The sequence below is a fragment of the Musa acuminata genome, chromosome BXJ2-9 (assembly GCF_036884655.1).
Source record: "Musa acuminata AAA Group cultivar baxijiao chromosome BXJ2-9, Cavendish_Baxijiao_AAA, whole genome shotgun sequence".
Lineage (NCBI taxonomy): Eukaryota > Viridiplantae > Streptophyta > Magnoliopsida > Zingiberales > Musaceae > Musa > Musa acuminata.
The window spans coordinates 12,894,667-12,910,679 of NC_088346.1; the positions used below are offsets into that span (position 1 = coordinate 12,894,667).

The window sequence follows — 16,013 nt, forward strand, 5'->3', positions numbered from 1 at the left end:
TATCAATAATGTTATTGATGAAGGCTCTATCATGGTTATTTAGGATAATTAGAAAAGTTTTATCTAGCTAAAAACTTAACTAATAAGTTATATAGGTTGAGGAGGAAAGAAGATAAACACTTAGTTGAGTATCTAAACATATTAAAAAAAATCTTAGATCAACTGAAGAAAGTTAACGTGAAGATCGATAACAAAGATAAGTATTGTTGCTTCTTACATAATTCATGGACTCCTATGATGACTTTATAAAAATGATATTATATGGGAATGATATAATAACTCTATAATAAGTTAAAGAAACTTTAGTGTGTCATCCTACCAACGAAAATGGATAAATATGAGAATATAGATGATGATGCATTAATTACTCAGGATGAAAGTATAATTTTCTAATAGGGGTGGATCTCAATATGGTTGGTCAAGATCAAGAGTCTTTGGATGATATTTAATTTTATAGATCCAAAGAGTATGGATATGTTAGGCAAAATTATTTAGGAAAAAAAACATAAAAGAAGAGACCGATAAATGTTCTCTTTTAATAAATGATGATTAAGATGTCATCACAATCTCTAAAGGTAACAATGCATTTTTCTAAAGGAGTTTATTTTTATATTCTACTTATGTTACTTGTTAGGGAACAAAAGTATCGTGGCTAGTGAGTCAATATGGTTTGGTCCGCGGGCTAACGTTGGGAACTTCTGGTGGAATGAATAGGATGATGAGGTGGCTGCGTCTCTTGAGCGTCTTGGGCGAGAGTTGGACCGGCAGAGTCGGTTGAGTCCACGCGAGTGGCTAGGGGTTGGCGCTCCGAGGTCTACCGACTTGAGTGTCGTTTGTGCCGGGATGTGTCCTCTTGTCCCCGAGGTGGTTAGCAACCTTTCTTCGCAACGTGGGCGTGCCTTTGGGATGGGAGGCGCAGGCTAGCGTTGGTTGGGATCCGAACCGATGGACCACCCTCTTCTATGCACTAGATGATGACTTCGGGGAGAAGACGCCCGCCAGTCGGGGGTGACCACCTCCCTATAAAATGGCCTTCGTCAGGTGCTTCCCGACTTTGGCCCCTCCGACGAGCAAGCCAGTTCAGTTCGCCCTTTTGTGTTTCTTCTCCTTTTTTTTCCCCTTCGGCTGGGCATCGGACAAGGGTATTTATACTTATGTGCGATGGTTGGTTGCGCCTCGGTTTGGCGTGGCCGCTGACTTTCGTGGGGGCGGGACGACTTCTCTAACGAGATGACATCTTTGGGAGTGCACGAGTGGCGTCAGACGACACTGCCCCAAGAGCAAACGGCACCTCCCCGAGCTCTCGGGGAGGTCAAGTCGCATAGTGTATTGGTACTGAACTTGACATGGCATGCACCCCGTGGTTTCGATGGCGTGTGGCGTTGCATTGGTGTCTGACGGTGTGTGATGTTGTTGGTGATTCATCTAGGGCCAAAATATGCCCTATCATTACCTGTGTTTACACTCAAAGGGATTGCATTGTTGATTGACTAAATGATAAGATGACTAATAAGTTGAGTTTGTGTGATAATTTGACGATAGGGGTCATGGGTGTCAGTAAAGTAAAGATTAAGACATTTAATGAAATGGTGCAAACTTCGAAGGATGTGGTTTATATTTCAAAGATACTAAAGAATTTAATATTTTTGAGTCTTTTAGATTTTTACAGTGACTACAAGGTTGGAGGTAGAGTTTTAGAAGTTACTCGAGGTTGCATGATCCTAATGAAAGGAAGATTGCATCTAGGGTTATATCGTATATAAAAAATTACTATAAATATCTCAAACAACTAAAACTAGAATACACATGTAGGGATGGTAGGTATCTTTAGTAACGTGTTATGTTTATGATAAAAAAATGAAAGATAATATTTATGATTTTAGGATACAAACAATTATGATGAGAAAAATCCTACTAGTAGTAAGATGGTGAGATGTCTCTCTTTGAAATCAAGTAGTGATATTGATTCGATTTCAACGACATAGGATGCATCGACTGGTTTATTGAAATCGGGTGTTGGGCAATAAACTGATTTAGTTTGTGTAGTTGTGATAAATTCTTCAAACCAATGGTTTAATTTTTGAAGGAGACACAAAGTGAAAAAATACTTACCAAGGTAAAGATTGTTAAGGTTGATAAGTATTTTAGAAGATTCTAATTACTTAGGAGAAATTCTAATAAATTCAAACTCCTTGGTACATTAGAATTTAGATTTAATTAAGATTTCAAGTAAAAAGAATCATTACATGATTATGACTTATTCCTATAAATATATCTTGAGTCTCAATATTCTGATGAGAGGAGAGACAAAATACCTTGGGTATTCTTGAATTTCTCTGTATTGGATGTTTATATAAGAGGGTATATAAGTAGAATCATATTTAAGTGACGATAATTTAAATATATTATAACTGATATTAAAGAATTTAATTTATTTTTTTATGGATGTAGATGAGAATTGTCAAACCATATTAATTTTTTTTCTCGTAGATTTTTTTAATTATCAACCTTTGGATTTTATTTTTAATTTTCTCCTCAGCCTCTCAACATGATGTGTTCCCTAATGGTTGACCTTCCTCAATCACATGATTGATTCAGTTTTCTACGAACCTCCAAGTGTTTAAATGCTGTTGTATCCTTCATCAATTAATGTCTTTCCATTTCTCCTGTATATGCTCCCGATTGGTTCAACGTTCCGGAATTCTAGCAATTGTCACAAATGGCTGAATAGCTACTTGACGAAGGATTATAAATCTAAGTTGAAGAATATAAAAGAATGCACCAACTGATAATATTGCATTCATCCTTTTCAAAAGAACTGACTGTTTATCAACACTGACCTGGTCAAGGTGGAGATCATAAATGTACCATAAAGAAGATTAGATAGAATGATTTAGACTGTTACCTGATCAATTTATAAGTGTACCCTTTGAACCTATCTTTTGATCATTGGCGCTGAAAACCTATTTAAGCTATTGATTTATTTAATCCATTATCAAGTTTTAATGCTTTGTATTGATTCCATCTATTAGGCACGGAAGATCCACTACAAGATCAATGTACATTCAGATGGCTACAGTATATTCGTATTTTTCTTATATACATTCGATTGACTTTGTGTTTCAATGTATACCATGGATGGCGGAGGGAGAATTCATCATGTGACATGAGGTTTCCTAGCAATGATCTCTACACTGTGTTCCGAGCTCATACGGTGAAATATGAGAGGCCATGGATTAGCAGCCTGTCTATTTTGAATTGATTCATCTGCAATTAACATTGTGATTCATCTACAGACAATGATCAAACCTGTGATAACGATCACATTTCGAGAATCTGAATTGTATCTTTCTCTTTATATCTTGCATGGAAATAATTTACCTCCAAATTTCATCTGCGTTTAGTATACTTTGGAGTTTTTTTCTTTTGCTTGTTGAGTTCATATGCTAATGCATCAAATCCATGAGGTCCCATGCATTTTTCTTCTTGGGTGGATGCAGTAACATCAAAATGCACACATACGTACGCACTTGTACACAAGCAAAAGCGACTGCACATGGAATGCATCTTCGGGTAACTCTATTCATGTCTTGCGTTATGTAGACGCAACTCCGTTGTTCACTTATCCTGCATGTACGTGAGGGTTGCATGTGTTCATGGTACTTGTAACTCTCGATCGGCCAACCCATGACAAGGATCAATCGTACTCCTTGTTTCATCATGCTATGTGTGATCGTTGTTGAACCTATGTATAGCTTTCTGCAGTGACAGATACACTAGGATCGATCTACCCAACTGGTGGAATTATATGCATGAGTTCTTTATTTCGTCTGCTGCCATTTCCAGTTCAGTATGCAGCATTCTAGCTAGGGTTCTTCACAGAGAGCGATGCTTAATAGTTGCTATCTGGTGGTTTCTACTTTTCTGGGAAGCAAATGATTCATGTGAGCAAGAGAAGGGAAAGGAGCAGATAGGTGAAAAGGAGCTCCGTGTGTATATAAGAGCCTCACATGCTCATGAGACACCTGTAGGGGACAGAACAAAAGGGAAGAAGAGAGGCGGAGGCATCGAGGCAGTAGTAAGCCATCAAGCTGTAGCAATGGGGAGGCCTCCCTGTTGTGACAAGGTTGGCATCAAGAAAGGACCATGGACTCCTGAGGAGGACATCATCTTGGTCTCCTATATCCAACAGCATGGCCCTGGAAACTGGAGATCAGTTCCTTCAAACACCGGTGAAGTTGCCATACCTTTTCTGCTCCCAAGTCATCTCTCTCTTTGCACTGCTCTCGCTCTCTCTCTCTCTCTCTCTCAAGAAATTTTCTTCTTTTCTCTTTGTTATCTTGTTTTGTTCTCATGATACTAATGTTAAGTAAATGCCTACCCTTCTCCCTCTGCCTTTCTTTTAAGGAATTTACTTCTTTTCTCTTTGTTATCTTGCTTTATTCTCATGATACTAATGTTAATTAAATGCCAAGCTCCAATGATCTTGTGGTCTTGTTGTAATGCTTGCTTCTCTATATTTTTATCTGTTTTTAAAGCAGGTTTTTCTTTTCTTTTTCGGGTAATGATATCTTGAGATTTGCAGGCCTGATGAGATGTAGCAAAAGCTGTAGATTAAGATGGACAAACTACCTCAGGCCTGGAATCAAACGTGGCAACTTCACTCCACACGAAGAGGGAATCATCATCCATCTGCAGTCCTTGCTTGGAAACAAGTAATCTTCCTCAACTTCTCCCACAATCTTGCTACATTGCAATCTGTTTCATGATCAAATTGGCGTGTTAAGCTTCGAATTAGGTTTCTCTAACCTTCTTCCGTTGCGGTTTTATCTCCAAGTTAGATGGGCAGCCATAGCTTCTTACCTTCCCCAGAGAACAGACAATGATATCAAGAACTACTGGAACACACACCTCAAGAAGAAGATCAAGAAGTCCCACACAGCTGCTGATGGCTACAACATGTCTTCTGGCACGAGCCCCAGCTGTCAGGACTACATGCCCGAGGGTTATGACATGGAAACGAGGAAGCAAGACATCACCGTCCTCACGTTCCCACTCCCCAGTATGCGCCTGACACCCCCTATCTATGCCTGCAGCACCGGGAACATCTCCAGGCTTCTCGAAGGATGGACGCGTTCCTCGAAGAAGAACACCCAAGGGAAGCTGCAAGAGCGTGCCATTGCTGATGACAGCCACAGCAGCAACAATGACGCCACTGCAGCAGAATCGGTCAGAGAGAAGAGTCGAGCTGCGGGTGATCAGGGATGCAGCACGGCCATGACGCATGAAGACCTCGGCACACTGCTGTCGTTCGAGAAGGTGAGCGGCGGTTCCTGGGAGAAGACCGCCGCGGGGAAGGCGTCCTTCGGCGATGCTGAAGCCAAGCAAGGTGGGGAGAACCACCAACCGCCATTGTCCTTGTTGGAGAAATGGCTCTTCGACGAGGCCTCGGGACAGGTGGATGAGCTGATGGATCTCCCTGTTGATTGCTGCTCATTGTCCATGTTCTAACTTTGTTCTGCCATGCTTTCTTGATGATTCCACCAAGCTTTCCAGAATCAAAAGCAAGTGAATTATTACTGCATTCTACTCACAATTCTAAAGGAAAACTGTAAGCATGAAGCATAAATGTATTGCAAATGTAAACAAAAGGAGAAGTTTAATTCTTCATGTAATAGTATTATTGTAACAATCAACTATATATATGATAACGTCATTTTCGTTGATGATTACGAGAATCAAGGACTCATAAACTTATCTTTTAGAGTTTTCATGCTTCGAAAAGGATAAAACTGTACGGGTACACCTATCATACAACGGATAATTCCTCACGAACCTACGGACCGCACCTGACCGATCAAATGATCCCTTATAAAAAAAAAAAAAAATATATATATATATATATATATATATATATATATATATATATATATATATTCTAATCTCTTGACTTGTTCGTTGTCTAATACCAGAACTGCACTGATTAACCCAAATATTTTCACTCTTTATTCTGCATGCGGCAGATGGGGAAGCAAGATAAGACAGGATTTAGCATGCATGGGCCTAAGGCATTAAGTACAAGAAAGAACTAATTAAGTCTCCAGCATTTCCAGTACATTGGTGGGTCTGAGGAAGGAGAACCAACTACCAAAGATGTGAGTTGTAGTCCCCGTGAGCCATCCGGTCTGTGGTGATTCGTATAATAAAAGTGATATGACCAGAATTTAATGTTCATGTGCTTCAATATCGAGGCAGAGAATGGAGAAAAATGAGGGCTCAGCAGCAATCAAAGAACATAAACCATCAACCTTCATAAATATCTCACATTTGATTGGTGCAACTCATCTGCACTGTTTCTCTACAGTATAGGATCTGAGGAGATCAAAATATTATTTCTGTAGCTCAAACTCTTATCAAGAAGACCCAATAGATTGTTTCTCCATAGGACAGTGTATGTCTTTGAAGGATCCTAACATAAACTGTTCTCCGAATTTTCTATCCATGTACAAATCCCTACTTTTGTTTACATCCTAAGAAAATAAATATATATAAACCCTGTTGCACAGAAAAGATATATAGTACTGTATAAACTATGAACTATCCTTACCCAAGGTAATCTTTCATGCATGTCTCATGCAAAGGTAGAGTTTTTACCAGTGTGGGTGGGTGGGTGTGTGTGGGGGTGCTCCTGATTCTTGTGCCCTGTTGCAGGCATGGCGGTGGTAGCATTTGTCTGATCACAGTTGTGTATGCTGCACTTTTCTGCATCAAATGACAAACGCAAACAAATTGTAACAATGGTGGTCCAATGCTGGCCTGCCTCACATTGCAAATTGGTGTCTATGTTTCTTATTATAATGCCATGCTGGTTGAGAACAGTACAGCCTCACAAGAACCTCAAGTTCAATAGGTTTTTATTTCAGGCTTGTCTTGAATTTTTCTCAACTACATCAGTAATATCAGTAATCCCTAAATTAAAAGGAAGAAAGGACAAAAAAAGGGCTCTAATCAGTATATCTCTACTTTGATCTCATAGATATGGGATAGTACAGAGATATGAATGTTTTCATCTGCAGAGTTTCTTCTCTGAGCATTGTTGTACCGAGACTTGTGATCTGCTGATTATGATTTATATTAATGAAAAGTAGATGAATGGTCATCAATTTAATTAGCAAATCAAATGCCAAGATCATCCTATTGATTTGGAAAACAGCCTTTGTGGATGTCATCTTAGGCCAAGCTTGGAGCCATAATAAAGAAAGCAACATCCATCAAATTCCATCGGATGTAACATCCAAACATTAAAGGAAATTTAATCTCTGGTGTCGTGAGAATAGAGGGGTATTCATTGCTGCTGTGTTAACAGTATAGACAGCTCACCAGATTCCATGAACACATTAGAGAATACTCACATACAAATTTTACTTCTCTAGAATGATCATGTATAGATAGTTGGTCATGTCTACCTTCTGCAGCAATTGTTGTCCATGAGGACATAAAGAACACACATAGGAAGTAAAAATTGGATGGTCTATATTTTGTCAAATTCAAAATATTACTCCATAAATCTTATACCTAAAACCATGATCTGATGATAATATATCATATCTACAATGAAAGATCGAGATTTAATATTTCACATCCTTATTAGATAATTTTTTTACAGTGAGCCCAACAATCAAATTCCATCCTCATGACTTATTATATAAAAATATGTAAACACAATGAGGTCTATACTTTAACATTTTAGAGGTTCATAAATTAACATTCTAGAGATTAACTAGGCCTTGTCACTCCACTTTCTTCCTACGGTTCACAGTCATTCTCTTTGGTTATGTTCCTAATCATATCATTTTCAATTTTGATAATTTAAAAACAAAAATACAAGAAATATTCATAATTCATTCTGCCAGAAATTATATTCTTGGAAAGTGAGATATTTGATTCCGATTCCGATTTGAACAAATAATTTTAAATTAAAACAAAATGATCAAAGCCCGTTTGACCGATCGCTTGGGATGATTGAATCAAAAGTGAGAAACAAAAACAAGATATGAAGGTAAGGTGTTGATTTTGCTAATTAGAAATGTGGTTGCTGTGTGATATAATTCATGTTTAGGTTTTGATTTTTTTTTTAATTACAAAGCCTCTTTAAATGGAGTTTCACATTCTTAAGAGTTATGAGAAAATAATGATTTTTTTTAAAAAAATATTTTTAAAAGATTACTCATTATGGATTTTGGAGTCCTTAAAAAAAAAAGTCTAATTTTCCTTTTCAACGTACTGTAAGTTTCCTACTCCATTACTATAAGATCACATTTGGAGGCCTCTAAAACTAAATAAAGGCTTAAAAATGATGTGATGAGATCCCATCACATTCGATATCATACAATGTTTGTTTGCCCATCTAAACCCATCCAAATAAAAACAAAGATGTCATACTTAAATAATAATAATAATATTATATATATATATATATATATATAAAATTAAAATAGGACAAATTCCTTAGAAAGTCCGTACTTTTTTAGCTGGACAAAATGCCCTAAAAGTCATACGCGAATACAAATTTACCATTGTATTGACCCATTTAAGCGAACATTACTTTTTGAGTTGGCCAAAAATGCCATAAAGGTCATACTCAAATACAAATTTACCATGATATTGACCAATGTAAGTCAACATCATATCGGTCCAAAATAAATAATAGTCAATAATATTGGTATATTTTCATTCATATTAGCAAAATATAAAATAATTATAACATTAATCTTAAAATATAAAAATATATAAAATATATAAAATTATGAAAAATAAAATTTATTCATATTGTAGAATATTATGAAAAAATAATATGATAATATTATTTATACATTTTAAATAAATAACAATAAAGTTATTAAATAAATTAATAAATGTTCAATATTAATTTTATAAATTCTCGAATTTATATAAAACCTTATAAATAATTTTTTTTTCTATTTTTAAACCTTTCAAATAGGGATTTTTTTTCTATTTATTTTAGCCATTGAAACCTTAAAATTATACCCTTTTAAAAAAAAAATAATAGGATAGGCGAATTTACAACCCCTTTGGGCCAAAACTACTTGAATATTATTATAATAGATTCTTAGAAGTTTTGAGGATAAAAAAAAAGGATTTTATGTTTTATTATTTTTGAATGAGGTCTTGAACTCACATATGATTTTCTAAAGTCTTATGGGCATAATTTTTTTTTGGGATCTGAATTATACTATTTTTGAGGATCCAAGAATGGTATAAACTCATTCATAAGTTTTCAAAAAACAAAAAGATATGAAATTATATTTAAACGATTAAATGCTTAATTGCTTATGAGATACGAGATATGAACTCACATCTCATACCTTTTAAATAACTTACCGATGCTTAAATGATAATTTTTATATTCTTAAGGCTTTAAAATAAGTATTTTTCATTTATCTTAGTCCTATAAAAAATAGAAAATTGTATATATTTTTTTATTTCACCCAATTTAAGATGAATTTACTGTCCTGTGGGAGAAAGACCATTTAAATGATATTATATTCTGAAGTTTTTAAGGTATAATTTTTTTAAAAAAACCTAAGCTACACTATTTTTGAGTGGAATTATTTTATTTTATTTTTGGGGTCCTATTAAAAAATTAATCATATTCAAGAATATTGAGAAGAAATTTTGAATTTACATCTCGATATTACTATACATATACATATATATATATATATATATATACATATATATATATATATATACATATATATATATATATACATATATATATATATATAGTCTATTAATACTATTAAATATTTTCTATTTAAATGAGGGATGAGATGAAATATCTAAATGACAAGACTACGCATCCCATCTTTGTAACGTGATCATACTCTCGTGAATCTTGATGCACCCGTCCATGAACCACCACCTGCGCCAACAGAGTATTTAAGAGGAGTCTCCTCTCTCTTCTTGGGGTGGTCAAATCGAAGCAAGGAAGATGGAGGAGGAAGAAAGCAAAGGCGAGAAGGGATTGCAAGTGAAAGATTACGTCGTTGGCTCCTTGCGTACCGTCATCTACATCCCCAACTTCATTACCGAATCCGAGCAATCGCAGCTCCTCCGCCACGTACTACTACTACACATCAAAATCAGTATTTTCTACGAACAAGATGGCATTTGTTTTCTAGGGTTACTGATTTTGACGGGGGGATTCCATCTGTAGATCTACGAGGTGCCTGCATCCAGATGGAAATCTTTGAAGAACAGGAGATTGCAGAACTGGGGTGATCCGTTGCTCTTGCTTTAGCTGTGTGTAGAACCAGCATCGCGTGATGTGTATGATACTTTTGCTTATTGCTTTGTGTTGTTTTTTTCCTGATGTTGGTAGGCGGGGTGGTGCATGAGAAAGGTCTGCTACCGCAAGCTTGTGAGTGAAGAACATTTGCCTTTACACTTTTATGGCTCTTTTGCATCTGTGCGTTCAGATATAATGTCATCAAGTCCGTAATTTCTAGTTGTTTTAGCTTGTTATTTGTTGTCTGTTTGTTTATTTTTCTTGAGAACTTGAACTCAGAACAGGGGAATCTGGTTTCTAGTAGCGTGGATATTCGTGCACAAGCTGCTTGTGGAATTGTCCCAGAAATGAAGCATCATACCATATGACGGTTTGAATCTTTAATTCATAGTTACATGAGAAATAAATCCTGATGTTCCTCAACATGGTAGCTAGTGCACCAAACAACTTATGGAATCTCTGTAGCCATTGTTAATTCGACCCTGGCAATACTATCTATCAACAGTTGTGAGCCAATTGGATATTATGCTTCGTCGTAAGGATTGGGGGTTGCTTAGCTTACCAATTTGCTTTATTATATTCTAGGATGACATCTAGCATTTGAAGTAACCGGAAAGAATAACTTCTAAATCGATGATCTAACCATAGAGGTAGCTCTGACTTTATTATTCGGTTTACGTTCAGTCATGAGCTAGTCAATTGAAGTGATGACATTCATGGCCAGATAAGATTTTTAATGAACAAAACGAAAAAAGTTTGGTACAAGATCAGGAGAAAATGGATTATCTCATACTTTGCATTGGCTGGTTAGTTCATATGGACAATACATTAATCTTCTAAATGATTTTAGGTCAGCCAGTTTCTTGTTTCAATTTTATCAATATTCTTTCTCGATAAAATATCTGCTGGTTGTAACCCCTGGCTGCTTAGTTTTCAATGAAACCAAATTCAGCAAAACTTTCATCTTGTTAAATGTTGCAATACAGATTTAGCCACAGTGTAACTGTGTTAGTGCCAGTGTACCATTCTCGGAACGTTGGTTGTTTCAGAGAAGTTCTCAATGTAATTCTAAACATTCTTTAACCTTTGCTTTTGCAGTGCCATCTTGGCTCACCAAGATAACCCAGAGAATAGGTCAACAGACAGGGTTGTTTCCATCGCCCATCAACCATGTGCTTATTAATGAATATCTTCCAGATCAAGGGATCATGGTTGGTTTTTATTGCATTCTTTCTTATGATGCCAATTATTTCCATAAAGCTCTTATTGGGAACATTTGCATCTATTTTTCATTCAGCCACACCAAGATGGTCCTGCATACTTTCCTGTTGTTGCAATTTTATCTCTTGAATCACCTATTACAATTGATTTTACTCCCCACCCGAGATCAAAAGAATTTGAAATGCCAGTGGAAAATGAGGATTCAACTCTCTATGAAGCAGTTAGTGGTCAGATCGATAGTCCATCCACTGAATCAACAGGCAGCCCAAAAGATGAACACCATCAATTTTCTGTTCTGTTGATGCCCTGCAGTTTATTGATATTCAAAGATCAAGCCTATACAGGTGAAACATCAACTCCTCTTTATGGTCTTAGTTTTGTTTGTTGAAAGTTTCTCTGCTATATCTTCATTTTTTTTCTTTGTTTCCATTGTACAATTCAGATTATCTTCACGGGATAGAAGATTCTGAGTCACTTAGTTTAGATAAGGTAAGAGTTATTTTATAAAGCTGGATGGCTTCTTAGTTCTTACCATGATTAGTAGTTTTCTAATATCTGTGGTCACAATCTTCAATCACTGTCTTTAATAAAGGACAATACTGGCACAATAGCTACTGCTAAACTCAAAATCTGACCTATAATATTGCTCAGGTTTTTCTTCCTTGTATCCATTATTTGTCCAGGTAGTGAACATTTCAGAAGTTATTAAACTAAAGGAGCTAGAGTATCCTCGCGGTTCCCTGCATGCTGTAACTTCAGATGTCACTCAAGACATTGGACAAAATAACTTCTTCCAAAGAACTTCAACCAGAGTCTCATTAACATGCCGCTTGGTGCTAAAAGTTCACAAAAACCTGTTCAAGTTCTAGTGAATTCAGTTAAAAGAAAAAGTTATCGATCACTTTTACATGTGTAATTTCGAATTAACTATACATGCATGAATCATTATTATTTTTAACATGATATGTGAATCTGAAGCAATTTTTTGTACTAGCTCTTTGCGTGCATCAAACTTGGTTCAAACTGTTATAAATTTTAGGTAAGATTGTGTTTAGGATCTGTTTTGCTTTCTATTGTAATTCGTGGTAAAAGGTCCATACTTAACTTAAGGGGTAATTACTAGTGAACTTTCTATTGTTCTCCAAATTATACAGATACGCATCTGGATTGTTGCTTAATCCAAGGGGTAATTACTGGTGAACCACCGTAAAAATTTATGGAGTAACATAAGAAACTTGTACCTTGTAAGCTACCCTATGTTAACTGCCATATGCTACACTGGCCTACTCAAGTGCTCTCTCTTATTCCTTCCTTTCTTCTCACTTCTCTTTCAAGACTCTATTTGATGAAATCTGTTGATGTCACTAAGTTAGCTTGTTCATCATTCAACTGTAACACGGATATGCCGACACTGAATTGTGTCTTCTTTATCTTCAATCCACACTTTTGACTGGTGATGCCAAATATGGTTATCACGATCATATCCATCACTATTTGCATCCACTTAGAAGTTGTTTACTAAGTAGTATCGATATCTGCAGTTCAATCATTATCACCTTTAGGTATTATGGACACTGCTGCCGACAACTCTCAAATGTACTCCACTTCAGTAGTTATCAAAAGATGACAATATATTTTGATTATGATTTTGACTTCAAGTTTCAGAGTTGGTGATCATAATCATCAGTTCAATCAAGTTGGTGCTTTACTAATCTGAATTGAGATGTCTGCAATCGACTAGAAGCTACTGTTCTTGTTTTCTCTTTAATAGTTCTACAAAAGCTAGATACTGATCTGGTACAGGTAGATTCAGGACAATAAATACTTCTACAAAGATCTTGCAGGATTCTGCTTGCTAGAGTATAATGGCTGGTATTGCTACAAAAGCTTCGATGGATTGAAAGCTAGGGTTTTCCAGGACTCTTGGGATCATGGCGGTTGTTTGCACCTGATACTGGGTAGTCATTGAGTTCAATGTCCATTCTCCGATCCGCAATAGCTTTCTCATTGATCAGTATCTTTCTAGTGATCACCTGCATCAAAAAACTTCATCAGATTTTAGTACTATCTAGATAACATGATGGGAAGTTAGATTTATAACTAGTGAAAAACTCGGGATTTGGAAGGTCTGTGCATGCTTGCAACTTACCTGACCTGCCACTTTCATTACTGATATTTTTTGGTTCCTTAAATCAAGTTTTCCTGCTGGAAATAAAGAGGAAATTGTTGTTCATATCACTACACAGAGATGCCAAAAAACTCTACAGCAAATCTTCTCATTCGGGGGAAGAAAAGAAGCATAAAAAGTTATGGCAAACATTACCAGGAAGAGGAACTGCAACCAAAGAGAGAATCCATGAGAAGCACAAGAGTGTGCAGAGACAAATCGCAGGTTTCCTCTGATCCATGTTGGCAAGAGGCTTCCTCCTGTTTCAGGTCAGTACTCTCAATACAATCTTGGCTTTCTTTGCTGCAGATTATATAGTGCAAAAAGCCATAGTCAACATCACATAGTCAACTTCTCTTCTATTATTCAACTATAAAGAGATTGTGTTCCTATCTTCCTAACTTTTGTACATGCCTTTCCTCCCCCCACATGTGAATGGCTTTTTTCCTGATTCTTCCTGTAAACATTTCTACAACCAAGATTGATGAGGAAATGTATTCCAATAAACTGATATGGTCAGAAAAATACCTTAAGCTTAACCTTAAGACATAGCTAGAGAAGTCACCATATGTAGTGTCAGTTTCACCGTAAATTTAATGAAGGAATATTCTTCTTGAGTGCTATGCTGATAAGATATATCCAGAAAACATTGATTAGACTTTACATGTTAAATCCTGATTAATCAAAAATAATATCCATATCAGAAACGATCGAGAGAAAAATATGTGATCGTCAGTCAATGTGATCAACCACTATGAATCCATGCTGCATTTCCAAATTGCCCTGGATCCAGGAGTACTACTATACATGCACACACATTTACTGTTCCAGGATCTTTGTTGGACATCATTAGTAGACTCTCTCGGTGCCAAATGTTTGGTATGACTGTTGCAGCAAACAGTCCACCCACATAAAGCAAAAGCAGTGGCCGCAATCTTGATGGAAATGAGGTCCACCACAAAGGATGGTGTGCTCCAGTAGAAGGTTGATGGAAACCTATCAAACAAGTGGTTGTTCTGTGTAGAAACTTCTCCCAAGAAAATCTCATGATGTCAGTGTTTATTATTAGCACTCTTGGTGGGCAAGTGATTAAGTTCTTAAGATTAGTTTGATGATGATGATAAATGTCTGCAGTGATAATGACTAGCGATGATAAAACTTTATTGAGATCAGTGATTTAAAAAGCGCTAGATGCCAAAAGGCGTCAAGGTAAAAAAAAAACGCCTGATGCGTTAGGCGCTCGTCCGAACGAAACGAGACGCTAAAATATAAAAATATATAATATAATTAATAAATATAATTATTTAAAATTTTAAATAAAAATATGTTATTAAATTAAGAAAATCTAAGATACAAAATCACAATATCACATTAAGTTTCAAAATTCAAAACAATAAAGTTTTACATCAAAGTCATTCATCATAATCAATATTATCGTCATTTTCACACAAATCATCTTCGTTGAATTCGTCTTCTTCCTCTTGTCCTTCGATTCCTTCCTCTTCATCAAGATATGTTTTATTCTCTATGTCTTCAACAATAGCAAGAGTCGAGCTTGATGCTTTTGCACTTATTTTTCTCTTTGACATCTGTCTTGTATATGTTTGTAATTCTCCAGCACATGAAGCTCTTGTCACATCTCCCTATGTCAATCTATCATCTTCGAATACAAGCTCGTCTTTAGCATCTTGCAAGTTAGCACCCATTTCTCCTACTAATCACTTATTTGAATCATCAATATCTTGCAATGAGATTGAATTAAATCTATTTTTCAAATCATGAGTCTTAATTATACTTTATGTAAGCAAGATCGTGCAATCGTTGATATTCTAACCGATTTCTTCTCTTCGAGTGAATATGTCATGTCATATAATTTAAAAATATATTAATATATATATCTAAATAAATAAATTAATTAAAACAAAAATATTTAGTAATACTTACATGCTCAAAGACACTTCAGTTTCGCTCACAACCCGAAGTACTACATGTTAAACTAAGTACTTTGATAGCAAATTTCTGTAAGTTCAGGGTAGAATTTCCAAATAAACTCCACCATTCAGCTGCAAAATTTATGTTATTATTAGCAATAACATAGTAACATAATATATATGAAATTAATTATATCAAATTATTAATACCTGGAGAGATAGTTGTCCTAGATCGAACGACAATTGGAATTTCAAAAAGACCTTCAGCATTTTTATATAAAGATAATTCATGAATAATCTTATCTTGAACCTCAAGGCTGGGAACTAATCTTACAACGCACTGATATAACCCACCCAAAACTTCTGCATCAAATCCAACAGA

The 16,013-nt window shown here is 35.8% G+C and overlaps 3 protein-coding genes across 5 annotated transcripts; 2 read left to right on the forward strand and 1 right to left on the reverse strand.

Annotated features, from left to right (window-relative positions):
- The first annotated feature begins 3,875 nt into the window (after window positions 1-3,875).
- Window positions 3,876-5,726, forward strand: LOC103998190 (transcription factor MYB60-like). The gene is made up of 3 exons (XM_009419591.2): window positions 3,876-4,232; window positions 4,586-4,715; window positions 4,842-5,726. The coding sequence occupies exons 1-3, from the start codon at window positions 4,100-4,102 to the stop codon at window positions 5,509-5,511; spliced, it is 933 nt and encodes a 310-aa protein (XP_009417866.2). The 5' UTR covers window positions 3,876-4,099; the 3' UTR covers window positions 5,512-5,726.
- A 4,190-nt stretch (window positions 5,727-9,916) lies between these two features.
- LOC103998188 (alkylated DNA repair protein ALKBH6 homolog) lies at window positions 9,917-13,914 on the forward strand. 2 transcript variants are annotated; one of them, XM_018831198.2, is made up of 7 exons: window positions 9,917-10,144; window positions 10,241-10,301; window positions 10,406-10,444; window positions 11,411-11,523; window positions 11,610-11,877; window positions 11,976-12,022; window positions 13,780-13,914. In XM_018831198.2, exons 1-7 carry the CDS (start codon window positions 10,016-10,018, stop codon window positions 13,834-13,836), a joined length of 714 nt encoding a protein of 237 aa, XP_018686743.2. In that variant the 5' UTR covers window positions 9,917-10,015; the 3' UTR covers window positions 13,837-13,914. The 2 variants fall into 2 exon arrangements, with proteins under 2 accessions (XP_018686743.2, XP_009417863.2); XM_009419588.3 differs by lacking the exon at window positions 13,780-13,914 and adding an exon at window positions 12,217-12,526.
- On the reverse strand, window positions 13,267-13,986 carry LOC103998189 (uncharacterized). 2 transcript variants are annotated; one of them, XM_009419589.3, is made up of 3 exons: window positions 13,857-13,986; window positions 13,683-13,738; window positions 13,267-13,566 (listed from the first exon to the last, which is right to left on the reverse strand). In XM_009419589.3, the coding sequence occupies exons 1-3, from the start codon at window positions 13,939-13,941 to the stop codon at window positions 13,438-13,440; spliced, it is 270 nt and encodes an 89-aa protein (XP_009417864.2). In that variant the 5' UTR covers window positions 13,942-13,986; the 3' UTR covers window positions 13,267-13,437. The 2 variants fall into 2 exon arrangements, with proteins under 2 accessions (XP_009417864.2, XP_064981934.1); XM_065125862.1 differs by having other exon boundaries at window positions 13,683-13,735; window positions 13,857-13,977.
- Window positions 13,987-16,013: the final 2,027 nt, after the last annotated feature.